The following is a 13,931-nucleotide window of genomic DNA, read 5'->3' as shown; positions in this document are numbered from 1 at the left end:
TTCAACTAGGGATAGGATTTTCATTGTATTTATTATATATTGCAGTTTTTATTGTATGATTTGTAATTATAGCTTTGATGGCTTGTGAACTGCCCACAGAGGATTAGCCCTAATATTAGGGGCAGTATGGAAGTTGAAATAAATGAATACATGCCTAAAAGAAAAAGGAAGAAAATTCTAGAACAGAGCCAGTCTAAAAAGCAATATACCGCCCTTCCTTGCCATGACTGGTGTGTAATGGTGGCTCTGTTGTGTGGCTGGGCAATAAACAGAGTGCAGTGAGGTTGATGTAAGCCCTCCACTCTCAGTGAAGTTTCCAGGAGAGGCTGTGTCTTTCAGCTGTCAGTCTTTCCGCTTTGCTGCTTCCTGTTCTGGTACACCAACTGGCACCACGTATTGTTCACATGTCTGTACTTTTAACTCCCAGAATACTGAAACAAGCTTCAGTGGTTTGTAGGGGCACCCTAAACACTCTAAGAGTTACCAGGGGCCTTTTGTGCTATCTCATATCTGTTCCATTTTGGCACTTTCTCCCAAAGCCAATTTATGGCTTGTATGTTGCATTCTAACTGGCTAGATAGCTCAATGGTTTAGATACCTTGCTGCAGACCTATTTATTTATTTATTTATTTATTTATTTATTTATTTATTTATTTATTTATTTATTTATACCCCGCCCCTCTAGACGATGTCTACTCGGGGCAGCCTAGATGTTGAGAGTTCAGTTTCTCACTGTGCCTCCTGTGAGTAGAGCCAGCCTATGTGGCTGTGGGCAAGCGGCACAGTGCCAGGGTGCCCCCAGAAGAAGGGAATGGTGAACCACTTCTGAGTACTCCTTCCCTAGAAAACCTTGAAAAGGGTTGCCATTGTCAGAGAGTGATGGCACAAGTAATTATTTATTATTATGTTGCATTTTAGAAAGCTATCCAGTAAGTTTTTGGTATATGACTGTTTAAAAGTACAGTAAATGTACAGTAAAAACCTTAATTGTGGACAAGCACATATATAGTGGTGCCTCGCTTAACGGGCGCTCCGTTTAACGACAAATCCTCATAGCGACGATTTTTTGCAATCGCATTGCAATGTTTTTAATGGGAAAATATCCCTTTGCGATGATCAGTAAGCTGTTTTGCTTAAAGGTGAGTTTTTTTGCCCATAGGAACGCATTAAACAGGTTTTAATGCATTCCTATGGGCTTTTTTTCCGCATAGCGACAAATCCATATAGCAACGATTTTTGCTGCACTGTTTATCGTCGATACGCGGGGCACCACTGTATAGTGAAACCTAGTAGAATAGAGAAGAAATAATGGCGCATGTTTAGCTTGGATTGAATGTGTTTGGAAACAACAGGGAAAGTATTGGAAATGGCATATTGGTGGTGGTGTTCTGTTTGTCACAGCAGGCATTGGGTTTAAAAATTAGAAGACCTGAGAAGGACACAGAATGTGGCAGTACCAGGACTTAAAAGTGGTGTTTGGTACATACCGACACTTTTCCTGATGAGAAATATTGAAGGACACCTTGATTGGGGGGGGGGGGGTCTGCAAGGAGGCATCCAAAAGGGAAGGTATTTTAATTTATATGTGCTTTCAGTTACCTTTACATAGATTGGGTTTTTCCCTGTTTAGGTCATGACAAAGAGTGTAGATACCTAGAATAGCCAGTTGGAGGGGAGATGGCCCTGGATGAAATCCTAGCAGACACCCAGGATTTTGTTCAAGATAAAATTATTGAACGAGCAAGAGGATAAAAATTATGCTCTCTTTTGCTTTTTAGACAGTGCAACCCTGGGAACGGCGCAGCTTCCCTCTGTCCTACAACCCCAAGACAGAGTGTGAGGACCATTTGGACCCCCAGGACCGGTCATCACGATGCACGCGGCGCACCTCTGGCAGCAAACCCTCCCGAGAAACAGATGGAGCCCCCACCTCACCCACCCTCGCTTGCCTCAAGAACCGGAATCCTGGGGCAGTGGCCACAGTGCAGCGGCCAGCCCACAGATAAAATATGGACAGGAACATGAGAGCAAAAAGCAATCCACCAAACTAACTTTTGGCATTAAAGCTTCTGAAATCTGCGTTTGATATTCAAACATCTTGCCGGGAATTTTCACAGTTTTTAGTGAATTTAAGGAGTTTAGAAACTGTTTTATTTCCTCCTCACCCTTCTTTCCATGTTTCCTTGTCACACACACCTTCTTCAGTGCTGTGTGGTCTACTGAGGAGAGCAAACTTGCTTCCCCCTCCCCGTGCTTAGGTGTACCCTTCTTGAACAGGAGGATGGGGCAGACTAATTGACTTCGGAAAATTCGTTCTCCCATTAAAGGGGTACTTCCCCCTTTTTCTTTTGCTGTTTGTTGTCTGTTCTCCTCACTCACCACCATCACTATGTTCTCCCCTTCCCCTAAGATTCTAGTGGAGTGAAATTAGTGGTGAAAAGTGACGTCTTCTGAATGCAGTTTCCTTCACGTTCTGTTCTGCTCGTGGCACTAGAAAGCACTTGCAATGCAAAACCCTCTGTCACTTGGTTTTCTCAAAGGGATGGCTTTCATTCCCATATGTAAGCTCAGTGGAGCTCTCCTCCTGCATAATTTCACCTGCATTCACCTTTTCTACTATCTGTTGATGCATTTGAGTCCATCTCTCAGATTTAAAGAGGAAGCATTCTTGGTTGTGCAAGACAGTTTCCCATCATCAGATTGGATGCAGTTTTTGTTTTCAATTTGGAACAGTTCTGTTCCAATCATACCGTTTTGAGTTATTTTTAAATGGCAAGTTAAGTGGGAAGAAAGCTGTCAGCTCAGCATTTCAAAAGGAGCAGTTTTCCATGACAGAACACTGAAGACCTGCTTTGCTATATGTGATTTGTAACTCTCCTCTTCCCTTGACCTGCCGTTAATTATTAATACTTGTGTGTTTCTTTTTAGTTTTGCACTTGGCCCATAGTTTGAAAGTTGCAGTAGATGATGCATCTACTGTTGCTAGATTGCAATACAGTAACATTGAGCCTTAAGTACTGGGAGATATGTCACAGGAATCCAGCAACTTTGCTACCCCAGACCCATAAGCCATATTTTAACGAGTGGTATAATTTCAGTATTGTTTTCTCCAGCCCTCTGTAAAAAAAATGTAATCTATGCATTGCTTGAGATTACATCCTGCATTGTAAGGCACATTTGAGTACCTACATGTCATGTTTTTGGTTTTTTTCAGGGAAAGGTAGGACTTTGTTTTTCACCACTACTGTGTAACTCCACTTCCATACAAAACTTATTTGAAAGCAAACTTCTCAGTCAGGTGTTGTTGTTTTTTTTAACTTCTGATAACTTATTGGGCTGATTACTACCAAGCTCAAGAGGTATTTAATTTTAAAAGGCCACCGCCATCATTTCCCACCTTCTGTGGCTCCCAGATTCTGCACACCGATCCATCTGTAATGTTCTTCTGACCCTAGCGGTGTGGCTGTTGGTCCCTGTCCTGTTGTTAGCATTGCGCCTGTCTTATGTATTAATCACATCACCAAAAAAGGAAAAAAAGACATTTTTCTCATTTTGTAATCGTAACGAAATAGTAGCTAAACTGCTTAATGGTTGGGGTTTTTTCACAATTTTCAACATTACCTAATGTTTTTGGTTCTGTTCTAGTTTAATTTCTTTTTTAAAAAAGAGGAAAAAACCCAATGCTACCATATCCCTCTGCATTAAGTGCTTTTCTATTTATAAGGTTGAAAATTCTGAATAACCCTCTTAGCGTTATAAAGGAAAAATCCACAAAAAAACCACCTTGTATTTTGTAAATATTTCTTTTCCTGCTTCAAGCTGTGTAATGTCCTTGTTATATAGAAACGCTTTTCTTCAGAGAAGCTGATCTTTGTTTAATGTCTTGATTCTGTTGGCCAAAGCACAAATGTGTGCTTATAAAAAAAAGATTAAAAAAATTAAAAAGTTAAGAAAAAGTTGTGCTAAATCTCTTTTTTGGGTAGGTGGAGGGGGAAGAGTATCAGTATAGAATATTAGCAAGGTATGTTGGCATGATCTGAACTGCTTTACAAATCGGAGTAATGGTAAATCATTAATGATTTAAACTTGGGAAATACAGAAGGACCCCATATCCATAAGGGATCAGTTCCACGCCCACCACCCCAAAAAGCGTGGATTATAGCTAACAGTCTGTTGGAACCAGGGCTCCGCTGTGCCTGCACTTTTTATCCTGATGGAGCCTCTATGTGTAAGAGCGGAGTTGAAATCTTCACTTGGTTTCTGTACTGAAGACTACCATCTTTCTCACGCACAATGTCTCTGTGGGCTTTCTTTGAAGACAATTAAGAATTCATTTCCTTTTTTGCTGAGGAGTGTTAAGGAAGAAGGTAGGAAGGGTGGGAGGCAGGAAACCTCAAAAGGCAGTTAGGCATACATTAGTGCACCTCCTCCTGCATTGCCAGCTAGTCCACTTTTACGATACCGCTCTGGAAGGAAACTGCCTGGACTAGGTACAATGTTGAAGGCTTTTCTATATAACATAGTGTGTACCAGTAGGAAGTGTGCTCTTCAGAGAAGGTGTTTTTACCCCCCGGTCCATAGCTGGAAGGTGTATGTCAGTGGTTCCCAACCTTATGGCCCCAGATATTCTTGGACCACAACTAAAAATCCTAGCCAGCACAGCTTCTGGGAGTTTTAGCCCAAGAATATCTAGGGACCCAAGGTTGGGAACAACTGATACAAGTAACAAAATATTCCCCTTTATGATTTGTTGAGAAGAATATTGAAAAACAATCAATGCATGCCTGGCTTTTCTGCATGAGACCCAGTTAATAGAGAATTACAATGTGTGATAACTATTTTGGAACAATTTAGTTAATATTTCAGCAACAGTTTACACTGGGCTAAGTGGGAATAGTGTTAGGGTATCTGGGGGGGGGGCTGTAGATTCCCTGTCCATTTTACACAGTCTGTAGGAATCAGTTCTAACTTGGATGCCTTCTTCTAACCACCCCAGTCTGCATGCTATCCCTCAGACAAAGAGGGATAACTAATTTAATATTGTAGTAATGACTTTTTTATTTCCAAATTCACTTTTACAGCAACAGTCAGTGTAAACCATTTGTTAAAACACACAAATACAATATGGACAGTCACAGACAGGTAGCTAAGCTATGATGATCATACGGAGATCTTACTCCCTTCCCACCCCCTCCCCATTCATTGCCCACCCCCGAAAAAACTTTAAAAGAGAATTGTGGGTCTTCTAAACTCCATTATCCTTTTTTTATACTTCCACGTTCATGTAACAAAGCCCACTATTCTTTCTTGTTCTTAACTTCAAAACCATGATTTTCATCTGCCAAGTTTAATACTTATTCACACCCCTAGATATGTATAGTTATATACCAAGACAAGACATCCGCCAGACAGTTTGACATGGACCTAGATTGAACCCTCAAGGGTCTAACTATCTGGAAAAATGATGCCTGTGTATCCTAAAGCAAGTCATTAAAAAAAACCCACGTTGGGGAACAGCTGCTATGGATTAGGCTAGATTTATTGTTGGGGGGGGGGGAATAGAAAGAATATTTAAATAATGTATCCGGTGCTTCAGGAACTGGACGATTTGAAAAATGAAATCAGTGGATGGCGGACCAGGCTATTTAGTAATATTTGGGAGGGGGGAGAGAATTATATTTTAAAATATGATTGCTTTTCATTACTTTGATGTTGAAAAACTTGACATTTTACATAGTTTATGCTAATGTAAAACTGACATGTACAACTAATGCAGGGGGGTTATGCCAAGCTGCATCATAATATAAATAACTAAAGCAGTTTATTCACTTTCAAGGTAAGATGTGCAAATTTACTCACATATTAAAGTAAATTCAAAGATAATTACAGGCTTTGTTTTAAACATAGCATCATACAATCATTAGAGAGAAAAGAAGAACAACTTAATTTGCTAATGACCTGCATTGTGCAGCTCTTCGGACTTGTCATATGGGCACTGCAATGGAGCAGAATAACCAACAACAACATTGGGGTTTATTTGCCAACATGCTATGCCCACATGTCATTAAATCCTACAACTTTCAATCAAATAAGATCCTCAGAAATATTATTTCTGCTGCATGAGTGCGAAAGGCAAAAACATGCTGAGGTCAGTCTATTTTTTTAAACTACTATGGTGTCTCATACAGCGCACTCAAGAATGTGGTGGAAAGAGGCGTTCACAAGGAACAACACTGAATGGGTGCCATAGAAAAAAACTGTGGATATTAAACCTTTTTACTTCTGTATTTAATGCAGGAACAGAAGGTGGGTTAAAGTTCTCCCAAGCCAAGATGCTATCTGCAAGTTAGATGTAAGAATATAAGTATTACGGGTAGTGAAATAAAATGTTTGGAAAACACTTGACTGTCTTGATTTGTATGACAAAAGGGACATTTCAACATCCACTTGCCACCTTCCAGGCAGTTCAGCAAGGTCAAAACATATTTGTTGCTGTGTTTTCAGTGACACACTCCAAATGATGCAACTTGTTTCCCTGGTTCACTCAGGCCTCCATATTTCTGTGTTAAACAGCTTTCTAAGTTCCACCTATCTAGCCAGGAATATAGCTTCCCAAAAAAGGATGTGCTCTGTATCTTTTTGTCATCTGCTATGTTTGGAAAGTGTAAAGGGGAATGAGCACAACTGTGCTAGAGAATCTAATCTGAATTAACTGCACTAGTTTAGCTCAAGCCGGTTGTTGTTTCTGAGGCTATGTTAACATACCATAACTGCATGTGTTTGGGGGTGCTTGCTCTACTTAGAAATTCATATTGGGGAGATAGAAATGGGGAGGGTGAGCATCCCAACCAACAATGGCGGTGTCTGAGGGCAACAGTTATCCCCATTCAACTGCAGTCATGAACAGCTCTAGATGTAAGATCTATGTTCCTCTAAAATCAGAATGTGCTCACAGCGCTGCAGTTGACTCGACCTACAGCAGGATACTGCCTCTCCCCAAACTGCGACTCTAGGCAGAGGCAATTATAGCTGGAACTGAAGATTCTATACAACAGGGATGAAATGGGTTTGCAAAGAACACATATCCTTATCACAGAAACATCTGCTTTCCCAACCAAAGAAGCTGTTGTTAAGCAGAAGTGAACAGATACAATTTGCATTCAGGAAACTGCTGTTACACTTCCTACCAATCTGAAACACAAGCTTCCCTCCCCTACAAAAAAAGGCCTGAGCAAGACTGAACTTCTAAAAGCCCCTGCTGATTTTGTTAAGCGGGGCTGCTTTGAGCCATGCACACTTGCCTCATAAAACTACTATATATGAAGGGAACAACATGTGGCAACTTGGACATTGTGACCTCTCTGCAAGGTAAGCATTTTATCTGAGCCTATCTGTTGTGTTTGACCTGCCATGCTTCTTGCAGATACCAAGTGACAAGCATGCGTATTATGAAAAGGGCGTCACAGGCACAAGGATGCACATGATCCCCAAATTTCAGTAGAGGTGTTCTTTGAGAGAACTGGCCTTCCATCTGTCATCTGCACATACTTCAAATGTCCTCAAAACAAAAATCCCCAGATCCACCACTCTACCTCACAAATTTCTACTCACACATATACACACCTTTCCCATAGGAACTAAGAGAATAAGCCAAGCCATTTCCGCCATGCACAAGGAACACATCTCCAGTTAATGAGCCACCTTGCTCTGCTCCCCAAGACCTTGTTTCAGGTTGTCGTGTCACAGAAGTGCTACAGCAAGAGTAAAAGAGACGTCCCCGGCACTATAGAATCTAAGGTATTATTTGGGCAGGTAAGAAAAAAGTGAGGATGGCATGGGAGTGGTATTGCACCAGAAATTGCTGTGGTGAGAAACAGGTGGAAAAGGGGGTATGAAAATTAAAAACCAATGGATTAATCATATTTAGTATGTCCCATTGATTTTAATAAGTGTCAGTCACAGTTAATTTTAATTACTCTAGTTTTAATGGGTCTACCCAAAACATGACTAAATATGGTTCTAATAGGGGATATTAATTGCAAATGGAGAAGAAAACAAGGTGCTGCGCTGCTCCTTAAATGCATCATTTCAAAAAAAATGGGATGGGGAGCATGCAACATGGAGAATTCAAATGCAGTTTCACCTTATGCCTTTTAATTGCAAGAGGAAAATATTGGCCCTTAAATATGATAAGTTACAGCAGAACTCCAGGAAAATGCCCAAAATAAAAATAAAGATATGTATTATAACTGAGCTTTTCTTCTCTCTTCAGTGTGGAAATCTCTCTTCCTTCAAAAGGAAAATACTGTACTGAAAATTCATTTCCCCCAGGATGTCACTTCACACTGAATATTGTGATTGTATATTTGAATTGTACTCTATCCATACTCTTTAACAAACAGGTGTAACACTGCCTGAAAGCATCCCTCAGGAATCTGTCAGGACGTTTACTAGACAATCACAATAGAAGAGGCTCATTTCTATGTCTAAGGGGACAAGCTTGACTCACTCATGCACAAGTACGGTACCAGAAACCATTCCTCCTTCCTCACAACCGAGCTTTAAAACAGCGATAAGCTTCCCCAGCAACCAATTACATTTCCTTTTGTTTCAGGGTAAGAAGTGAAAGGATGTGTTTCTCTAGATTTGAGATCTCTGGAAACAGGGTAAGAATCTTTTGTTTCCAAGGCATAAATAAATTTGGAATCCCATGGCTAGAGACAATGAATAAATGGCAAAACGGGGAGCAGATTAAAAGAGCCCATTAGTAGGGGGAAAATCAATGGCGAGGGATGCAGGTGTATAAAGGAACAGAGGAAGAAAGGCCAGAGTGGATTCTTTTCTTCTTCGCTCCACCCACTTAAACACAATCACAAGCCCTGCTTGGCCAGAGAAGCAGACACTTCATCGGCCAATGTGGCCAGCTGTGGGGAGTCCACCATGTTGATGCTTCCAGTGGAGGAGACGTTGCTAAGGCGACGTGGGGAGGCATCTCCAGAAACAGTGGGTGATTTGTAGACAATTTCAGCTCCATGGTCAGTCTTGGCTTTGGCATTCTCACGAAAAGACAGCTTGTGGCTCTCAATCTGGAATGAGAAAAAAAAAGAGACAGGTGAGGATAGTAGAATTAGGTAGACAATGTGGAGGGAGTTGACACCCTATCCCACCATCCACCTCTGCTAGTGTTTGACTAGTAGGCCAAAGTGGGTCAACTTGGATGGTGTTTCTCTTCTCCCCCCATAACTTCTGCTTTAGCCAATGTAGCTCAGAGTCAGGAAGACCTAGGCTCTGAAATTTGTTTGTGTGAATCTAAAGAAAAGCACCCACAACTGAAAAAAGGACCCTGCTTGCATGTTATTTGGGGGGTGGGGTGGGGGGAAATGATATAATCTATGTTTCCTTCATCTGGAGATCCTGAGTCAAGTACATACATAACAGACTACATGATAGTAGGCTATGCTATATATCTATGAAGGACCCCAAGGAGTCTCCACTTAAGTCCAGCACTGAGAGTACAGGAGAAGGTGCCAGAATGTTGGGGACAGTCATCTTCTAGAGGTTTTTTTTTTTTTGAAAGTATGCCATTTTTGTAAAGCTGTTAGTATAGATTCAAACTACAGACCATCTATATACCACAGAAAACCAGGGGGCAAGTGGTATGCTGTGTTCCCTCCCAACGCCCTCCAAGCTTTGGGTACCCTTCTTGCTCTCAGAAAGCTCATTACAAAGGGTAACTACTTACTGGCATCACATGGGTGCAAGTCGGGGAGTGGGCTCTCCTCGGGGATGGAGGGCTCCGTGATGGGGGAAGGAAGCCCAGTCTTACTGGGGGAGTTTTGGGCACCGTTCGCGTCTTCCTTTCCCTTCTCTCTCTGCATGTGGGTGGAGAAGGTCAGTGGGATGCAAAAGAGCATCATCAAATAAGATGACATGAAACCAAAAATTTTCAATGGGGAGGGAGGGACATATGAGATTGGAAGAGGACAGAGAATCAGGAACACAACTGCAGTGTGTAGAAGCCACAGGAGGTAGAGATGGAGCATGTTAAGACCCAGGAATAATAAGGGCTATACTATAGCTCTGATCTGACTTGATCTTCTACAGCAAGATGCATCTAGAACTATTAGGTCCCGTTCAAAGGTCTCACTGGTCTCCTCAAGATCTATTAGCCTCCAGTTGCGTTTCCAATGCATTTCAACCCCTGTGTGGTTGAACACTTACTTGTAGTCACACCTAACAAATCACCTTAGAACTTTATAGGGGTCCAAGGCATCTCCTCATCATATTTTTAGGTATCAGATGCTATTTCAAGCCATTCTAAGAGTGAAAGTGTGGATAGAACTGTATCTTCTATCCAACTTAATATCTTTCCTGAGTTTCAAATGACCACCTCATCTATGGTGCAAGCCTTACTAAGTTCCACTGATATCAGTGGATCTATACTAATTAAGGCTGGATCCAGTGCAGTATAATGCTGCACATATTGCCCTTGCCACAGGATTGCTCCAAAATTTATCATTCCCTTCCTCTTAAAAAAATCTGAAATGGAAGTTTTACCACATGTTCAATGTAATTAGTCAGTTAGACTATCCTTCTTCCTACATTATAATTTTCTCAAAGTTAAGTACTTCAAGTAGTCAGACTTAAGTTAGATATCTGGCTATGGAGGCAGATATTGGGAGTCTGATTCCTCACTGTGCCTCCCAGGTGAATAGGTAGCCTGTGCAGCCTTGGGTAAGCTGCACAGCTTCAGAGCACCCAGAGAAGGAATGGCAAGCCACTTCTGAGTACCCCATACCTGGGGAAAATCCTAAAAAGAGTCACCGTAAGTCAGAACTGACTTGAGAGCACATGATACTTATTATTCTAATGAATGTAAATTACAAGCTACATATATCTGGCTTGACTCTAGATGTCTGAGATGACTGAGAGTATACATCATGTCACATTCATTAAGCCTAACAACAGATGAATAATATTAGTGATGGAATTGTCCCAAAGTTTTTGGTTCTCTCAGGAAAAAAAAATTGGGGGAAAAAAAGACAATACCCACTTTCTATCTACTCTAGGTAAAATCACCTGATTTAATTCTCCCAAGAATTTTATTCTAGCATTTACTGTTATTGCCACTCACTCACCCTTCTTTCTTCCTATGCCTCCAACACAGAGCTCTATGTGCAGGTCCAAATTCATACTTCTGTTTGCTTCCATTCGCAATGCCTCCATAACAGGGGGTTGGACTTGATGGCCTTACAGGCCCCTTCCAACTTCCCTATTCTATGATTCTATGAACTTTCAATTTCAGATAATTCCAAGAGAGATCAACTGTGGCCCAGGAAATGCAGAAAGGAAAGAGGAGAAGTGAGAAGAGGCGGAGGATGCTCAAGACCAGAAACTGTGAAGATGGCTGTGAGAGAAGGATAAGGAAGCAGAGAAGTTCTCCCATCAGAAGCCAGTGCACTCACTGGAAGGAGCCAATGAGAGCTAGAGAGTTTCACAAGGTTATTAAAATGAGATGTGTCTGAGAGGAAAGGGCTGAAATGCACGTGAGTAGAGCCTCCCTCCCCGAGACAGGCACAACAAATAAGGCAAACACAAACAAAGAAAAAGAATAACTTGTATTTTGGGATCACTCCCAGAACAAGCTTCCAAAAACCTACGGTGCATCCTTTCTGCTAAGGCCCAGAATTCTGTGTGTACCAAAATCTGAGCTGGGTGACCAACTTAGAAGAAAGCAGAATGTTCATGCTTTTAACAAAAGCTAGATACACAGATACCAGCATGCAAACCTTTTCACAGCGTAGAGAACAACATCACAGCTAATATGTTAACAGACAGGTATCTGCTGATACATCAAGTTGCTATTGAAGGCAATACTTACAGCAGTCAGCTGAAAAGCTGACAACCCTGATGACTTAAGGGCTCAGTACTGCACATACATTGTAAAAACTAAAGCTAAGCAGGCAATTAATTTTCCAGGCACATTCCCCTGACATTGATTGGGACCAGACCAGCTCTGACTTGACTCAATCCTCTTATCCATCTCCCTGTGAGAAGGAGGCGGTTGCATTTGCACCTTCCACAGAAAGGAACAGAATGCACTCCCTGTTCTTATTCTCCCAGCAACCTGTAATTCAGATTACAATCAAGTGGCCTCCGAAGAGAAATGTCTTTGTGAGATCTGAAATGCTCCTCAGGTGTAATCATTGTAGAGCAACTACAACTTCAGTCATTGTCTGTTGAGATTTAGACATGAAAATGTATTAAATATGAATGTTGTATAGTTAAATGTAAAATGGCTGATTTTATCTGAGTCACTGTACTGAATGTATTCAGGTGTGGGTATCAAGGATTAAGACTTAATCTTGTACAGCTGTGATACATGATGAAACTTTGTGTAACAGAAAATGAAGTAATGTATTTTCTGATTGGTCACAGAACTGTATGTAAGTCATATGTAAAATGAACATCTTTATCTGCTGTAAGTCAGATAACTTTTTCCTATGCTGCGTGTTGCTTCATGCTATGTTATGCTGCCAGAGGAATGCCTAGTCTCCATGTATATACGTAAATAGACTAAGTTGTTGGTTTTACTCTCTCTGTGTCATACTGTCATAAGTATCTCTGCTGACCAATATCTCCTTACTCTGCTGATGTTATAATACATGTTATAATCAAAATTCTCAACATTGTCTTGATATCAGTGAAACCAAGGAACAGAACATCTCTCCTGTCCCAATGCTCCATGTTAAACATGAGAGCTTCTGCCCACCTTGGAGTGCATACAGACCTACCTAAAGTGAGAGGCTGCTATGTTTATTTCTCCAACAGCATGAACCCCGTTTCTCCCTTCTTTGTGCTGTAAATCAACAAACACACTCATCTCCACTTTAGTTGCTTCAAACTGTCTTTTTAAAAAAAAAAAATCAATTAAACACCAATTGTACCTTTGTGTGACTACAATGGTAGTTGGGTTTACCATGGAATTCCTTTGTTTGAACTAGCAGAGCAGTGACCTAAGATGCAAAGTTTCTGAAGCAAGAACAACCTTGTTCTGCCACGCACTATACTTCCTTGACCATAATCCTTGTAGGTTTGCCCACTGTCAACTGAACAGAAAGGACTTCAAGGTAAATCTTATTTTAATTAACTAATAAATAGGACAGCACACAGGAAAAGCATGTACTAAAGGTGCTCCATATCACAAGGGGAAACCTTTCAGGACTCAATCTACTAAGTGAGCACAGCAGAATCTATCAACCCAATTATATCACTTCCTCCTTATCTGGGGAATATAAGGGAAATACCAGGAAGTAAGAGATTATTTTTCCATATCTAGGACTAGGAATTGGGATATAAACATTTTAAACTTGAGTTCTGCCTTGTACATAAAAAGCTTTTGTCAGCAGTCTCGTCAGTTTTGATGATGGGAAGAACATCTAACAGAAATTCTACTTGTTCCGTTATTGTTTCAACTCAGCCAATCAATCTAAATATTCAGATTCCTCCAGGCTAAGTATGTTCAGCTAAGTTAGAGGCCATGTTTCTTTCCACTCAAGTTGAAAGGACAACATATCTGCATAAACACTTCTAGCTCTAGTGCACCTCTGGTGACTGACTTACCTGACCTGGACATAATACTGCAAAACTGGCAGATTTAGCACCCAAGGCATATTAAGATATTTGAAGCAAATCCCTTTCAGGTAGAATCAATTACCTAGCAGGCACTGCACCCAGTGAGATACACAGATAGAGAACACTTAATAGTGAAAGACTTGATGCACTTTCATCAAATGTGCATCGGCTCTTTGGTTACATCCCACCCCTAATAGATTAAAATCAAGGAAACCTTTTTTCAGAGTATCTGTGAATCCTGAAGGAACAGAATAGAATGCCAGGAACATAATGTAGGAAGAAAGAATCTCTTAAAA

General features: G+C 40.9%; 2 protein-coding genes across 38 annotated transcripts in view; one reads left to right on the top strand and one right to left on the bottom strand.

Annotated features, from left to right (window-relative positions):
• KANSL1 (KAT8 regulatory NSL complex subunit 1) overlaps positions 1–3,956 on the top strand; it is a 185,067-nt gene extending 181,111 nt beyond the window's left edge. For all 8 annotated transcript variants that reach the window (XM_078377828.1, XM_073004192.2, XM_020799268.3 and 5 more), the window contains one exon: positions 1,779–3,956. In XM_078377828.1, coding sequence (XP_078233954.1) covers positions 1,779–2,006 — 228 coding nt within the window. In that variant the 3' untranslated portion in view covers positions 2,007–3,956. The remainder of the gene's footprint in view (positions 1–1,778) is intronic.
• Positions 3,957–5,033: 1,077 nt separating this feature from the next.
• The window catches only part of LOC110082048 (microtubule-associated protein tau), a 91,588-nt gene continuing 82,690 nt past the window's right edge, over positions 5,034–13,931 (bottom strand). For 18 of the 30 annotated variants that reach the window (XM_078377837.1, XM_078377843.1, XM_073004194.2 and 15 more), the window contains one exon: positions 5,034–9,086. In XM_078377837.1, the coding sequence (XP_078233963.1) occupies positions 8,871–9,086 (216 nt within the window). In that variant the 3' untranslated portion in view covers positions 5,034–8,870. Of the gene's footprint in view, positions 9,087–9,742; positions 9,873–13,931 lie in introns of all 30 variants that reach the window. The other 12 variants (XR_013537537.1, XM_078377841.1, XM_020799275.3 and 9 more) reach the window with 2 other exon arrangements.

The sequence above is a fragment of the Pogona vitticeps genome, chromosome 6 (assembly GCF_051106095.1).
Source record: "Pogona vitticeps strain Pit_001003342236 chromosome 6, PviZW2.1, whole genome shotgun sequence".
Classification (NCBI taxonomy): domain Eukaryota; kingdom Metazoa; phylum Chordata; class Lepidosauria; order Squamata; family Agamidae; genus Pogona; species Pogona vitticeps.
Note: the sequence above shows the minus strand (reverse complement) of the source record. Positions and strands in the feature narration are given on the sequence as shown.